Below are 17583 nucleotides of genomic sequence, written 5' to 3' on the forward strand. Positions count from 1 at the left end.
TTGCCATGTGTGTCTGTGTAAAGGCTAAGTATAGAAATGCTTAAATAGACATTGAGCAAGCTAGCAATGAGCTCCTTAAGAAAAAAAAATCACTAGAATCACCATTCATTATTGGATTCTACCTTACATGTATGGAAAAATGAATTCCAATACTCTATAAACTATTTGGAAAAGTAGGTAAATAAGGAATCCTATCAAATTCCTTTTTGAAACATATATGGTGATACCACCTAAAGCAGGAAGAGTAAAAGCAAAGAAAGAAAACTACAGTACCATTTCTCTACTGAACAGTTGCAAAAATTTTAAATAAAACAGAAGCAAGGTGATTATAGCAACCTATCTCAAAAATAATTCTGACCAAATGTGATTTATATCAGGAATGAAGGACTAGTTCAATCTTAGGAAAATACTATCAGCATAATTGTTTAAATCATTAAGAAAATCAACAGAAATCATGATTTTTCTCAGTAAAGTAGGAAAAAAATTTTTTGACAAAACATTCATTCCTCTTAAAACACTAGAAAGCATAGGTATAAATGAAAGGTTTTTTTTTTTTTTTTGCTAGGCAGTGGGGTTAAGTGGCTTGCCCAAGGCCACACAGCTAGGTAATTATTAAGTGTCTGACACCTGATTTGAGCCCAGGTACTCCTGACTCCAGGGCCAGTGCTTTCTCCACTATGCTACCTAGCAGCCCCGAAAATTTTTTAAAATGATAAGTAGTATCTACCCCTAACTATTAACAAACTTTATTTGTGATGAGATAAGCTTAGAAAACTCAATAAGATTAGGGTTCAGCAAGGATACAGTGCAGTGGATGGAGTACCAGCCTTAGAATCAGGAAGACCTGAGTTCAAATGTTACCTCAGATATTCAACCCTAGCTTAATTCACTTTACCCTGATTGCCTCACATCCAGGACCATCTTAGGTCATCCTGATTCATATCTGGCCTCTGCAGGACAGAGTAAACCTGGTCACTTGGCACAGCACTACCTCTCAAATCCAATTCACTTGCTTGTCATAGCATCTCTTCCCTGATGTCATGGTCTTTGAGAATGAAGGACAAGTATCATCATCATCATCATCATCATCATCACCACTATTATTCAATTTTGTATTAGAAACACCATCCATGACAAGCAATGAAAAATAAATTGAAATGATTAGAATACTCAAAGAAGAAACAAGATTATCATTGAAGATGACATAATGTACCCAGAGAATATTAGAGAATCAACTAATTAACTAGTTAAAATAATTAACAACTTGAGCAGTTGCAGGATGCAAAATAAACCCACATAAATCAGTAATATTTCTAAATATTTTCAATAAAGTTCAGTAGTGAGATAGAGAAATTTCACTTAAAATAATTAGGCAATATGAAATACTTGGGAATCTACTACCAAAACAAACCCAAGAACACAATTAGAAAACACTTTTCATGCAAATAAAGTCATATCTAAACAACTGGAAAAAATATTAATTGCTCATGAGTAGACTGAGCCAATAGAATAAAAATGATAATTCTATCTAAATTAATTTACTTATTCTGCATTATAGGAATGAATTCTCCCCAAATTTATAGAGCCAGAAAAATATTAACAAAATTCATCTCAAGGAACAAAAGGGATATCAAGGGATTCAGTGAGGCAAAATGTGAAGCAAGGTGGCCTAGCCATACTAGATCTTAAACTATATTACAAAGCAGTAGTTTTCTTTATAGTTTTTTATTTGCAAGGCAAATGGGGTTAAGTGGCTTGCCCAAGGCCACATGGCTAGGTAATTATTAAGTGTCTGGGGTCGGATTTGAACTTAGGTACTCCTGACTCCAAGGCCAGTATTCTATTCACTGCGCCACCTAGCTGCTCCAACCCTGCTGATTTCTAATAGAACAGTAGTGTTCCATGACATACATATACCATAGTTTGTTAAGCCATTCCCCAATTGAAGGACATTCACTTAATTTCCAATTCTTTGCCACCACAAACAGGGCTGCTATAAAAAAAATACACTTTAAAGTTTAAACAGAAAGACACACACACAGAGTTATAACAGGGAACTGGGGTGGAATCTTTTTTTTATTATTCTTTTCTTTTTTTTCTTTTTTAATTTAATATTTGTTTATTCTCATTTGTACAAATAATGTTTTTTTATACATTAATAAAATATTCTTGTTTAAGAGTAAACAAAATACCCCCTCCCCCAAAAAAATATAGACTCGCTTGAGCGAGAAAATAAAGGGGAGAGAAAAAAATAAAATTAAAATTAAAAAAATAGTAATAATTGTAGGTATGGCCAGGTGTTGGCAGTGGATAGAGCACCAGCCCTGAAGCCAGGAGTACCCGAGCCCATATCTGGTCCTGTACCCCCAACAATCACCCAGCTGTGTGACATGCAAGCCACCCCAAACCCACTGCCCTGCAAAAACCAAAAAAAAAGAAAAAAAGACCCAAAATATAATAAAATAGTAATAATAGTAGGGGCGGCTGGGTGGCAGACAGAGCACTGGCCCTTGAGCCAGGAGCACCCGGGTCCAAATCTGGCCTTAGACACCCAATGATCACCCTGCTGTGTGGCTCCAAGCAGGCCAGCCAGCCCCGTTTTCCCTACCCCCCCACATAATAATAATAGTAATAATAACAATAATAATAATGAATGTGCTTCAGTCTGTGTTCCAACACCACCAACTCTGTTGCAGGTGGATCACATTCTTTATGATTAGTCCATCACAAAAGTTACTTCCATATTTTTCCACCGTTGCCATTACTGATCACAATTCCCTCCTTTCATATTTCTCCACTACCATGTACTATAATTTCTCTCTCCTTTCACTCTGACTCTGCTGTAGGGTCGCTGAGTGGCACAGCAGACAGATCCCTGGCCCTGGGGTCAAGAGGCCTTGAGCCCCTATACTACCCCTTAGGCCCAGCATCTACCCCACCTGTCCTGGACAGGCTTTCCAATCCCAGCCCCTTGCAAGAAGTAAAAAAAGAAAATGTGTTATATCTGACCACTCTTCCCCCATGGTCCATCCTCTCCTCCTTCATTCACATCCCCACCCCTTCCCCCTGTCCCCCCTCTTCTTACTCCAGATGTCTATACCCCATTGAGTATATATGCTGTTTCCTCTCCTAGCCACCTCTGATGAGAGCGAAGATTCCCTCATTCCCCCTTGCCTTTCCCCCTTCCATATCATTGCAGTAGCTCATTGTAATAAAGAAAAATCTTATTATATGAATATCTTGGCCTATTCCCCCTCTCCTTTTTCTTTCTCCCATTACATTTCCCTTTTTTCTATTGACTCCATTTTTTACACCATATTTTATCTTCAAATTCAGCTTTCTCCTGTGCTTCATCTATAAAATCTCCTTCTACCTGCTCTGTTAATTGAGAAGGTTCATATGAGTATTATCAGTGTCATTTTTCTATACAGGAATACATGCAGTTCATCATCATTAAGTCCCTCATATTTTTCCCTTCTCCAATCTCTATGCTTCACCTGAGTTCTGTGTTTGAAGATCAAACCTTCTGTTTCAGCTCTGGCCATTCCAACAGGAACATTTGAAATTCCCCTGGTTCATTGAAAGTCCATCTTTTTCCCTGGAAGAGGACATTCATTTTTGCTGGGTAGTTGATTCTCAGTTGCATTCTAAGCTCTTTTGCCTTCCGGTATATTATATTCCAAGCCCTATGAGCTTTCAATGTAGTTGCTGCTAAGTCCTGTGAGATCTTGACTGCAGCTCCACAGTATTTGAATTGTGTCCTTCTGGCTGCTTGCAATATTTTCTCTTTGACTTGGGGGTTCTGGAACTTGGCTATAATATTCCTAGGGTTTGGTTTTTTGGGATCTCTTTCTTGGGGGGGATCAGTGGATTCTCTCCATTTCTATTTTGCCCTCTGCTTCTAGGATATCTAGGCAATTTTCCTGTAGTAATTCTTCAAGGTTCTTTTCCTGATCATGACCTTCAGGTATTCCAATAATTTTTAAATTATCTTTCTGTTTTCTATATCAGTTGTTTTTTTCAATGAGATGTTTCACATTTTCTTCTAATTTTTCATTATTTTGGTTTTGAAGTATTGAGTCTTCAGCAATCTCCCTGGTTCTATTCTTTGTCTGAAGGATTTGTTTTCCTCAGAGAGCTTTCTTATTTCCTTTTCCATCTGGCCAATTCTGCTTTTTAAAGCATTCTTCTCCTCAATAACTTTTTGAACAGTTTTATCCATTTGACCTAAGCTGGTTTTTAGCATGCTATTTTCTTCAGCATTTTTTTGGATTTCCTTCACTAGGCTGTTGACTTCATTTTCATGTTTTTCCTGCATGTCTCTCATTTCTTTTCCCAGTTTTTCTTCTAACTCCCTCATTTGATTTTCAATGTCTTTTTTGAGCTCTGTCATAGCCTGAGCCCAATTTCTGTTTTTTCTTGGAGTCTTTAGATGTAGGAGCTTGTGCTTCCTCATCTTCAGACTGAGTGTTTTTGATCCTTCTTCAGCTCACAGGCAAACTATTTCTCAATTGTGTTCCTGTTTTTTCTCTGCTTGCTCATTTTCCCAGCCTAAGCCTGTTTTTGGGGGTGCTTCCTGAGCTTTTGGCACACTCCCACAAGGTTCTCAGTGCATGAGGCTCTGTCTTCCCTTCTGGTCTGTGACTGACCATAAGCGCCCCCCTCCCTCTGCCATGGGGCTGAGGTGGGGGGGCCCTGCTATTCTATGGGGGGGCCTAGACTGTAATCAGGATCTGAATGTGGTCAGAACTCCAGTGTCCTGTTCCAGGGACAGAGGACAGAGCTCTGCAGTCCCTCTTCACTCAGCTCCCTAAGTTCAATGGGCTCATGCCCTGGGGGCTCCTGCTTACCCACTCTGCCTGCTTCTGTTTCCTGGATCTGGGCTGTGGTGGCCATTGCTTGCTGTGTGCCTTGTGGGCTGGGCTTCATGTGCTCGCTCTGGCAGAGGTCCCCTGCTGTTCCCTCAAGTTGTGCTCGGTGCTCCCCGGGGCGTAGCTCAGGAAACTCCTCCGCTGCTGTGAGCTGTGGCTCCCAGTGCCCTGGGGCTGCCTCTGGGAGGTTGAAGCTCCCTTGCTCTGGAGGGCCACCTCTCTGATGGCCGCCCCTCCCACCCTGGAGAGCCACCCCTCTGGTGGCTGCCCCTCCAACCCTGGGGAGCAGAGCCTTTCTGCAATTTTCCAAGTTACCTTGAGTAGGAGAACTGCCTCACTGGGTCCCTCTGTGGGTTCTGTCTCTCAAAAATTTAGTTAGAGTCCTTATTTTATAAGTTTATGAGAGAGCGCCTAAAAGAGAATCCTCTCTTGTCGCCATCTTGGCTCTGCCCCCTGCTGGAATCTTACTCAATTTTTAATGGAGGAAAATGACACCTTCCTCATTTACCATGGCCAAATAATTAATCCTGAGGACTATACTAAACTTGAATTTCTACATAACTATCTAGGCTTGTCCTCAGAAAACAGATTCAATTTTTCTTACTATTTTACTCAATGTTTCTTGTGTCATAACTTTATTGATATAGTTATCTCCGTTAGTAATTGCAAATAGTTGTCAAATAGTTGTGGATTAAAAATCATTACCTGTTGAACAAACTTTTTAAATTTATAAATTAAATAAAATTTATTAATTGTGTTTTTTTACCCATAATTTATACTCTTCTGGAATTATTCTATGATGATATGCTGAAGTAGAACTTTATATAAATCCATATGCACAAAGCATTTATACTGCATCAGTTATGTATCTCATATCCTTTAGCTGGATTATAAACTCCTCTTTTAAAATATCAAGTTTGCTTAGACTGGGTACATATCTGATGGATTTTTTCCTTTTAGGCTAAAGATCTAATCATCACCCGAGCCACCATTTTAAAAGAAAAGCCAGACCCAAATAATCTTGTATTTGGGACTGTTTTCACGGATCACATGTTGATAGTGGAATGGTCTTTGAAATTTGGATGGGAAAAGCCTCAAATTAAGCCTCTCGAGAACCTGTCATTGCATCCTGGCTCATCAGCCCTTCACTATGCAGTGGAAGTAAGTAATATTGCCCTTATGAATCTTTATCTTTATTTTCAATGCATTGCATTCATATCCTAAAACTATTTGTGCAATGTTTTTTTTTTTAATTTCATTTTCACTTAATGTCTTTTTTTAACAGACAGATTAAGGAGGAAGTCCTTACATATTCTTTAGATAATTGTATACTTTGTAAATGGTAACTGAAAGAATAATTGAAAGCTAATTTCATAGAGAAATTTACCTAACCCAAAGTGAGTACTTATCATTTTACATATTTAGCCTTTCAGTCTGTTACTCCTTTGGAAAAAAATCAGAATCAAATAGTATGGTTGCATTTCAAAGTGAATTGGATACGTTTATGACTTGTAATAACATTTATAGTTTTGAATGTGGAAAGAGGCATTTAATTTAATGTCTTCAGACATAAATTTATAAGTCTATATTCATAAAGGTTTAAGAAAGGAAATTTTTTTCTCCCCATCTCATTATGACATAGTTGTGTGTGTGTTTGTGTATGTATTTGTGTGTATTATGTTTTCACACATTATTTCCTCTGAAAAATTGGTGAGTCAGATTGTATATTATGGATTGATGAGTCAGAAATATTTTTGAAACCTCTTGGGGTTTGGGGAATAATAATTCTATTGAAATAGAGATCTGCTCAGTTTTGCTGATTGTGTTTCATTTTAATTTTCAAGGAAGACTTAAAACTTCACTTTTATCAACAATTCTATGAAAACTCATGATGTATAGAATTTTTGTAACTATTTCATGTTCTACTTATATGTTGAAATTGTGCCTAAATTACAAATAAAGGGGATGGTGCTATCTTTTTAGGAGGTCTTACCCCACCTCCCCTTAAGCTCAAAGGACTAGAGAATGTAGGAATAGTATATACATATATGTATATATATTGTAAGGGTGATGACTATATGGTTGGTCACAGTTTAGCTTTTTTCTTTTTTTAGAAAGATTTTATTTATTTTGAATTTTACAATTTTTCCCCCTAATCTTGCTTCCCTCCCCCCATCCCCACAGAAGGAAATCTGTTAGTCTTTACATTGTTTCCATGGTATACAGTGATCTAAGTTGAATGTGATGAGAGAGAAATCATATCTTTAAGGAAGAAACATAAAGTATGAGATAGAGCAAAATTACATAATAGATAAAATTTTTTAAATTAAAGATAATAGTCTTTGGTTTTTGTTGAAACTCCGGAATTCTTTCTCAGGATACAGATGGCATTCTCCTTTGCAGATACCCCAAAATTGTCCCTAATTGTTGCCCTGTTGGAATGAGTAAGTCCATTAAGGTTAATTATCATTCCCATGTTGCTGTTAGGATGTACAATGCTCTTCTGGTTCTGCTCAGCATCGGTTCATGCATATCCTTCCAGGCTTTCCTGGATTCCCATCCCTCCTGGTTTCTAATAGAACAATAGTGTTCCATCACATGCATATACCACAGTTTATTAATCTATTACCCAACTGATGAACCTTTACTCAATTTCCAATTCTTTGCCACCACAAATAGAGCTGCTATGAATATTTTTGTGCAAATGATGTTTTTACCCTTTTTCATCATCTCTTCAGGGTATAGACCCAGTTAGTGGTATTGCTGGATCAAAGGGTATGCACATTTTTGTTGTCCTTTGGACATAATTCCAAATTGCTCTCCAGAAAGGTTGGATGAGTTCACAGTTCCACCAACAATGTATTAGTGTCCCAGATTTCCCACATTCCTTCCAACATTGATCATTGTCCTTTCTGGTCATATCGGCCAATCTGAGAGGTGTGAGGTGGTACCTCAGAGATGCTTTCATTTTCATTTCTCTAATAATTAGTGATATAGAGCAATTTTTTTCATATGACTATGGATTGCTTTGATTTCCTCATCTATAAATTGCCTTTGCATATCCTTTGACTATTTTTCAATTGGGGAATGGCTTGTCTTTTTTTTTTTTTAAATTTGACACAGTTCTTTGTATATTTTAGAAATGAGTCCTTTGTAAGAAATACTAAAGCTTTGAATTTTCTGTTTAGGCATATTCCTTTGAGCAGGCTGTGTATGTGTATGAGTATTTGTATATATGCATATACGGACATTTACTCATGTTCTCTAAATACTGTAATTTATCCAGTTCCTCTTGAAGCTATAAGTATAAATGAATCTGTTCTCTATTAATAATCTTGAGTCTTCTACAGTCATGATAGATTGCCTTCTATATAAATTAAATCTTTATGGACCCAAGTTAGTCAATCTCCTTTTTTTCTGTCTCATAACCTGAGTTCAAATTTGATCTTAGACAACTATTAGCTATACGAGCTAGGACAAATTACTTCACCTTTGTCTACTTCAGTTTCCACAATTGTAAAATGAGTGTGATAATAGTACCAGAAATCAGGGTTTCTGTGAGATTCAAATGAGATTATATTCATTAATTATTTAGCACAGTATCTGAGACACAGTAGGCAAATAGTAAATACTATTTTTATTCCTTCCTTTTCTGTTTCTTATTTACCAGGCTAAATATATTGCAAGGCAACATTTTTTAGATCAAATTTGGTATGCAGATTTTCCCAGTCCAATTCTCTAGTTCCAAACTGGATACAAGGAAAGTGACTTTACATTCTTCTCTGAGAGACCACTGGTATACAGGCATACATCTAGAGTTTTAAGTTACCTCAAGCACATAGGCTTTACTATTCATGTGTCTCTGGGTTAGATCTCTATAAGCATGTCACCTCTCTTCCCCCAAGGTCACTGAGCATATTGGTAGAAGACTGTGTTCCAGGTTTATAAGTGGACTGTTATACTTTTAGTATTTCTGCTATGGCCTTCTTCATAATGTTATGATTATTACATTTACCTTCTTATTTAATAAATGTTTCATACTTAAAAGTTATAAAAAATTGCTGACTTGAGTCATACTCTAGTCAGACACTGAGTTTTGTACTTTTTTAAACTGTTGGAATACAACTTTAGCTACTTGTTTAAATTTGGATTGACATTCTCTTTGCACTTTACCTTCCAGAAAAAAGACACATTTGTAATTCTTCAGTTTGTTGTCTTTTCATATTCCCTCTTTAATATATAAATTTTGAATTCTTTCCTCCAATTTTGTATGTTGAAAGTTAGCAGAGGACTAGTGAGGAATTAGAGAAATTTACTTTTTAAAAAGTTTTATATATATTCTACTGGTTGCCAATTGTTGTTATTGGTGTTGTTGTTATGTTATTGCTATTATTGATGTGTGTCCTTCTTTTTGAAGAAGATCAATCAGTGGATTTACTGAACTCCAAAATGTTGAGATCATACTCTTTGAAGGGAATCATGGTATAGTGAAAAGAATACCCGCTTTGGATTCAGAAAACTGGAATTCAAATCCTGGCTCCTCTGTCTGAACTTAACTGTTTCCTCATTTGTAAGATGGGGATCTAATATTGTACAACCAATAATGCAGCATTGTTCTGAGGAAAATTTCTTTGTAAAGTGACATTGCTCTTTGCTGGTTCTACTTATCTGACAGTTCTTTCTCAGTATCCTTTGCTGGTCTTCATCCAGGTTATATCTTCTAACTATGGAGTATCCCACAGGGCTCTGTTCTGAACCCTATTCTCTTCCTTCCATGCCATTTCACTTGGGGAATCTCCTCAGCAACCAAGGATTCTATCACCATCTCTCTGGTGATAGTTGTTGGATCTATATATATCCACTCTCCTCCCTTCCATTTTCCCATCTCTAGCTATCTATTAGATATCTTAAATTGCGTATCTTTTGCATACTTTAAACTCAACATGTTGAAAACCAGAACTCATTATTTTTTCCTACCAAACCCTTCCCTCTTCCTAACTTACCTATTACTGTTGTTGGCATAGTATCTTCCCAGTTATGCAGACTTGCAACCCAGGCATCACCTTTGACTTCTCACTCTTTCTCATTTGTAATTTGCAATTTGTTGCCAAATCCTGTTGATTCTATCTTTGTAAAATCTTTAAAACACTTCCATTTCTTTCTTCTGACATTGCCTTCACCTTGCTTTACCTCATTACTTTATACCTATGCAATTGTGATAGGTTTCTGATTGTTCTCCTTGCCTCAAGTCCCTCACCACAATTCAGACTACCTCAGCAGCCAGAATGATCTTCCTAAAGCACAGATAAACCTATATCAACTCCTGCTTAATAAATTCAAATGTCTTCTGTTGTCTTTAGTATCAAATATAAAATCTGTTCTGTTTTGCATCTTACGCTCTTTACATTGTGACTTTTTCCTACCTTTCCAGTCATCTTATATCTTATTCCTCACCATGTACTGTTATTATCCATGGTACTGGAGAATGTTCATTATCTGCACACCGTGTATAACAATGACTGTTTCAGAGTTGGAACAATTCTTTATTTCCTAAGTTGGTGCATATAATGATGATGATGATGATTCCGTTTGTCCTTTTCTTGAAGACCATAACATCGGGGAGGTGTTGCCATGACAAGCACATGAATTGGATTTGAGTGAGGGGGTGCCATGCTAAGTCACCAGTCTCACTTTCTCCTCCAGAGATATCTGGGTCCAGTGTCCAGCTATGAATCAGGATGACTGAAGATGGCCCTGGATATGAGTCAGTTAGGGTTAAGTGACTTGCCCAAGGTCACATAGCTAGTGAATGTCAAGTGTTTGAGGCTGGATTAATTGCTGGTTGCAATTAATAGACATTGCCATTTTCTGCTTTTGTATTAAACTTTAGCTGGTAGGGAATATTTCTTCTTTAACAGAAATATTCATAGCTCTTTTGTGAGTCAGACCTGCAGCAATTCCAAGTCAACACAGCAAGAGACCTTTATCACAAATCTGTCTTTAAATTACATTATATATAAAATATATTGCAACACATCACTTAATTATAAGCTATACCTATTCCAGAGAATTATAAGCTATACCTATTCCAGAGAAAGAAAAAAATAAAACTTGAAAGCAGCTTTGTGATCTCACAACACATTTCCCTTCTCTGTTTGAAATTATATCACCCAAAATCAAAAAGAAAGGCAATCAAAAGGAAATATTTATCTTAGTTCAAGAGCACTCTGCCCACCCCCATCTTTTGTTTCCCAGACTCCAAGTTGTATATTTTGGCTCATAGTGACATATTTTTAGTCACTGTACCCTAGCAAGCTGCTTATTAGGTAGTCTGAAGAGATGAAATCCAGAAGCTCATAAAGAGAAGCTATAAATCCAATTGAAATGCCCAATATCCCTCAGTAGATCAAAGCCCAGAAGAGATGATGAATCCAATGTATATTAAAGACATAGTACCCAGGAAAATGCAGGTAAGAGTAGTATGATTATATTACTAAGGATATTACAAACTATAGCAATCAAATATATGATTTGTCTTGGCAGCTCATATTCCTTGTCTACATACATCCTTTATGTATATCTTCTCTACATATATGTCATGGTCAATATCTTCCTGTAATGTACCTCTTTATGTGTGTTTCTAAGACATGTATTTCTTATATGTTTATCCTCAATATTTTTTGGTTAACTGTTTTCTCTTCATAATTTTTCCTACTATGTTGTAATCAGTAAGAGAGCATATGTACACAAAGTAGTCTTCTTGTCACTTCTTTTATTATGCTGTTTGATTAAATGTCTTTTGAAAACACATTGATGAGGGTCATATTCTGTCAAAAGATTTTATATATACATATATATCTATACACACATATGTATATATATATACATATATATATATATATATATATATACACACACACACATACATATTCTCTCTCCCTCTCCATTTAATAGAGTGCTAGTCAATGGTTATTTGAAGATCTAAAATGTCATCAATGTGAGTGGCTCAGTTTTTATAAATGGGAGCATACTGGTAGAGACCTGAGAGCTATAGTGCTAAGTACAGAGATTAGGAGAGAATAAAATTCAAGAATGTGGCACAGCCAGTGCAGAGACCTGAATTTCATTTTGACGAACAGTTTTAGCGTAATCTTTCCTATCAGTACTATTAATATCCAAATTATCAAGTTAAATCACCTTCTTCCCTTTATTAGGCCTACTCATGAATGGAGTTAGCATAACATAGTGGGCAAAACCCATTATCTGGTGTCAGGATAAATTTGATCAAATCTTTCTTCAATCCCTTATTATCTGTATCATGGGAAGGGTCACAAACTCTCTGAATCTCAGTTATCATCTATAAAGTGAGTGGTTTGAACTAGGTGCCTTCTCAGGTCCCTTTCTCTCCGTTCCTTGCTACTTGAGACCTTTCTTCTATCTTTCCACCACCTAGCATTGTAGTATGACTTGTAGTGGGCACTGAGTACATGGTCATTTTGTGATAGAGACTTAATTGTTCTCTAAGAAATCATCAGGGGTGGGACTTCAGAAAAGCCTGGAAAGATTTGCATGAACTGATGTTGAGTGAAACGAGCAGAACCAGAAGAACATTGTACATAATAATAGCAACCTGGGGGTGATGATCAGCTATGTTATACTTGCTCTTTTCAGCAGTATAATAATAAAATAGAATTTGAAAGGACTTTTGATGGAAAATAACATCCAAATCCAGAGAAGGAACTATGGTGTCTCTATGCAGACCAAAGCTTACTGCTTTCAATTTTTAAAATTGTGTTATGGTTTTTTTCACCTCTCATGGCTTTTTTTCCTTTTTTTTGTTCTGATTCTCTTTCACAACATGATAAATAAAAAATGTTCATTATAGTTATGCATGTATAACCTATATTAGATTGCTCTCTGTCAGAAGGAGGAGGGAGAGAAGGAGAAAAATGTGACTCAAAATCTTACAAAAAATGATTGTTGAAAACTATCTTTGCATGTAGTTCAAAAATATATTTATTGATAAAAATTAGTTCATTGTTGCATTGCATCTTTGAATCTGTAGTATTAAAGCATCAATAGACAGGAAGGAAAAACAGAGAACCTAGGTAAGAGATGGAATGACTATTTAGATCCTTGAATTTGATGGGAAAAATAGTGACTTTCCTGTACCAGTTTTTATTGACCTTAGACATGCTTAGATATAACTATGCTTTGATATAACAGGCAGCTAACTGGTACAGTGGAACCTGCTGTGCCTGGTCTGGAGTCAGGAAGACCTGAATTTCAGATCTGGCCTTAACCAGCTGTGTGACTCTGGGCAAGTCACCTAATTCTGCCTGTCTCTGTCTTCATCTGTAAAATGAGATGAGGAACCACTCCAATGTCTTTGACAAGAAAACTCCAAATGGGGTAATGAAGAGTAAGAGATGTTTGGACTGACTGAACAACAGACAGATATAATTGTTGTCTCTTTAAGGCGGGAAACATGAAACTTGGACTAAGCAGTTCATTGATATCAACTGCTCTTTTTTACAAGTCTTCATTGGTAATAGATTTTTCAATTGTCTTTAACCTCCAGTTATTTGAAGGAATGAAGGCATACCGAGGAGTAGATGAAAAAATCCGTCTGTTTCGACCAGATCTCAACATGGACAGGATGCTTCGATCTGCCACAAGAATAACTTTGCCTGTACGTAAGTCAAGCAGTTTGTGTTCCTTTTTTATTTAGGGAGTTCTCAGCCCTCTATTTGAAATAAACTTCTATGAAGTTCGATGAAATGGGTCATTGTAATAAAGTAGCAAAAGTGATTCTAAATAGTTTGGATGTTGTTTCTTGCCTGCTTTCTTCTCAAAAAGTGACAGCTAAAAACATTCAGGTGGTAAATTTATTTGGTAAGTGTACAGTAAGAGGCAATATAACTTAGTGGATAATAAACTAGTCTCAGAGGAAGGAGGCATGAGTTCAAGTCATGACTTTTTGTCACAGCAGGCAAGTCTAAATCAGTCTCTTATTGCCTTGAGAGACTTACTTTCTACTCTTTTAATAGTCAAAATTCTTATTTTTTCCTTAACTGGAAAAGAATTGGGCAAGTTTTCATATTTCCTTTTAGTTTTAAAAGGTAGTTTAAAAAACAATAGCAAAAATAAAACAAACAATTCTACATAGTCTAGAGTATCACAAATGTAGAAGGATTTGGCAGACAGACAATGATTTTAGTCTAGAATTATAATGAAAAGAAAGGGATTGGGAGGAATCAAATATGCAAGTGTCCTCTAGTTTCCCTTAGACACTTTGAAGTCTAGACAGCTTGCTAGGACTCTTAGTTTCAAATAAAGTAGTTACTAGCATTGTGGGATGGAGTTTCCTCCTTTGGTAGTTCCCTACACCACTGAAATCACACATCTTGTTCTTTTCTCTTAGTGATTAATATTTGTGTTTCTATGTGTGGAGATTCATGAGAGTGAATGAGGGGGGAGAACCAGCTCAATCATTTAATAGATATGGTTGATCTTGGATAAACCATTTAGCCTTACACATAATTTTACCAATAAAAAAAAGGTGGTTAATTCAATGACCTGTAAGCTTCCTTCAAACTCTAACATATTATATTCTTATATAAGAAAGAAATGAATTTAAATCCAAAAGAAATACTTTTAAATATGTTTAAATTATAGTATTGAAAAGAAAAAAATATGATGCTCAGAAAATGTAAATGCTTTTTCAGGATATTGATTACTATGTACAATAGAAATCTTGCTATTTTTTTTAAACTTTGGGTAGAGTGAGACATTTTAAAATGAACTGATAGATATATTGGAACCTAGGCTAATTTTTTACTAGTATGCTGAATTAATTATAAGACATCTTGACCATATCTAAGGCAATGGTCTGCCTTGATGGCAAACTGGCAGAAATGGACTCTTCTTATAATTAAGAATTTCTTAGATTTATCAGTAAGATCTATTCAAAATCCTGATTAATTTAGTTTAGCACACTTCTTGAGAAAACCAAAGCGTAGTTGATCCAAACAAGAAAACTTCATTTATCAGTTTCTAATCTTTGCCTTCAAGACTGCATGGGAGCTCTGAGTAATATTGTGAAATTGGAAAGTAAATGTATCTGGGACTTCAGATTTACTACTTTATGTGAATTCTCTTTGTGCTTATTCTTTATACATAGATATATTACTTGTTGCTCATTAAAGTGCAAACTCTAGGGGCAGCTAGGTGGTGTAGTGGATAGAGCACCAGCCCGGGAGTCAGGAGGAACTGAGTTCAAATCTAGCCTCAGATGCTTAATAATTACCTCAATAATTACCCCCCCCCATGCAAACTCCATGAAGAGTATGGATTCTCTTACTTTTTGATTCAAATTCCAAGAATAAATCATGTGTTTGGCATATAGAAAAAGCCTATTAAAGAAATGCTTCTTGATTCTTTGGAAAATTATGTTTTTATGTGTCAGATAATTATTCCACTCATTTTAATTTAGCAGGCATTTGTTAATTGGCCAATGTGACCCTAAATGTGACTCTAAATCTTGCAGAGTAGGAGCCAGTATGAACGATGGAGGAGTTTCAAAAGGAAAAAATTAGATTAGTGAAATCAGCAAAAAAAAAATGCCAGGCATTTGTACAGCAAAGACAAAAATGAAGCACTTCCTGCCCTCAAGGAGTTTACATTCTATTATAAGGGGACATGTTTATAGAGAAGTTAGTTTAAAGTAACAGGAAAAGAGAAAGGAAAAGAATACATCCTTATGATAATGATCATTGTTGGAAGAGTTGTGGGAAATCTGGGATACTATTACATTGTTGGTGGAACTGTGAACTCATCCAACCATTCTGGAGAGCAGTTTGGAACTATGCCCAAAGGGCAACAAAAATGTGCATACCCTTTGATCCAGCAATACCACTACTGGGTCTATACCCTGAAGAGATGATGAAAAATGGTAAAAACATCACTTGTACAAAAATATTCATAGCAGCCCTGTTTGTGGTGGCAAAGAATTGGAAATCAAGTAAATGTTCTTCAATTGGGGAATGGCTTAGCAAACTGGTATATGTATGTCATGGAACACTATTGTTCTATAAGAAACCAGGAGGGATGGGAATTCAGGGAAGCCTGGAGGGATTTGCATGAATTGATGCTGAGTTAGATGAGCAGAACCAGAAAAACACTGTATACCCTAACAGCAACATGGTGGTGATGATCAACCTTGATGGACTCATTCATTCCTTCAGTGCAATAATCAGGGACAATTTGGGGCTGTCTGCAATGGAGAATACCATTTGTATCCAGAGAAAGAACTGTAGAGTTTGAACAAAGACCAAGGACTATTACCTTTAATTTAGGGGAAAAAAACCTGATATCTTATTGTCTGATGTTGCTATTTCTTATACTTTATGTTTCTTCCTTAAAGATATGATTTTTCTCTCTCATCACATTCAATTTGGATCAGTGTATACCATGGAAATAATTTAAAGATTGGCAAATTGCCTTCTGTGGGGGGGAGGGGGGAGGGAAGTAAGATTAGGGGAAGAATTGTAAAACTCAAAATAAATAAACTCTTTATAATTCAAATAAAATAAAATAAAAAATACATCCTTATAAGATGAGTGGAATTCTATAAAATAGTTTAAGATTCATGGAAAGGATATTTTGATCGGTTTATTTGTGAAAGTAGTTTTAAGATTTGTGGAAAATATGTGATAACACTAAAATATTATGATAATTATTTCTGGAAGAATTCAGAATACAAATGTGTTGAGAGTTTGAGCAATGTCAGCAATGGATACAAGAAAACAGAGGGTTGACCCCTAAATTGCTGATACTCTTGTAGGTTTGTATGGGAAAGCTTGTATCTTTTAACAGAATAGGCTAAGGTAAGGATTACAAGTTATTGTAGAAAAGAGAATCTTCTTAGAATGAAGTCATTGCATCATAGCCAATATATTACAAACCAAGATTTTGCAAACTAAGAGATCAGTAATCCATTTAATACACTCCAAAATCCCAAATTGGACCCGTATAACAATTTTAAGCAAATGCCTTTATTCTTTGATTCAAAATCAATAAAATAATACTCTTTAAACTGAATATTCCAATTTTTTAGTCTCATTTTCTTATGGGATGAATTTTCTGAATTTTTTTTGCAGGATACAGCTTTCAACGAGGCACAAAAAGATTCAGTAAATGATTCTTTTTATTCTTTATAATTCTTTATATTCCCAATAGTTCCTTACTAAATAAATATACTGTTTTCTATTTCATGATTCTGAATTGCACTTCAAAATCAGACTCTAATTAGGATGGATTATTATAAGGAGAAAATCATAATATGTTCTTTTAATTTGGGATTTAAAGGGTTAGGATTCATAAAAGTGAAGGAAATCTTTATTTTTTCCTCCCGGGAAAATTCTCACATGATGGTGCTAATTTTGTTTCTTCTAACCTTGTGCCTTCCTTCTAAAATCTGCCTGTAAAATCTGGTATTCCAAGGTGGAGGCAGAGAGGTATTTTCCAAGTCTCTGCCTCAGTTCCTTATTTCTTTAAAGTAATATGGCCATAACATGTAAGTTAGAGCATAAATGCTTCCCATATTGTGAAGGAATTCGAGTTCTTGCTTTGATTTTTGTTTTAAATATCTTAATGCTCCATTTTGTAGAGTGCTCATTTTTTTTAGGCTTGTTCATCTCAAAGAGATAAT

At 35.9% G+C, this 17583-nt stretch overlaps 1 protein-coding gene across 3 annotated transcripts in view; it reads left to right on the forward strand.

Annotated features, from left to right (window-relative positions):
• Nucleotides 1-17583, forward strand: part of BCAT1 (branched chain amino acid transaminase 1) — a 94932-nt gene that overhangs the window by 31169 nt on the left and 46180 nt on the right. For all 3 annotated transcript variants that reach the window (XM_074194242.1, XM_074194243.1, XM_074194244.1), the window contains exons 3-4: nt 5832-6032; nt 13453-13563. In XM_074194242.1, the coding sequence (XP_074050343.1) occupies nt 5832-6032; nt 13453-13563 (312 nt within the window). The remainder of the gene's footprint in view (nt 1-5831; nt 6033-13452; nt 13564-17583) is intronic.

This window comes from Macrotis lagotis, chromosome 7 (genome assembly GCF_037893015.1).
Source record: "Macrotis lagotis isolate mMagLag1 chromosome 7, bilby.v1.9.chrom.fasta, whole genome shotgun sequence".
Lineage (NCBI taxonomy): Eukaryota > Metazoa > Chordata > Mammalia > Peramelemorphia > Peramelidae > Macrotis > Macrotis lagotis.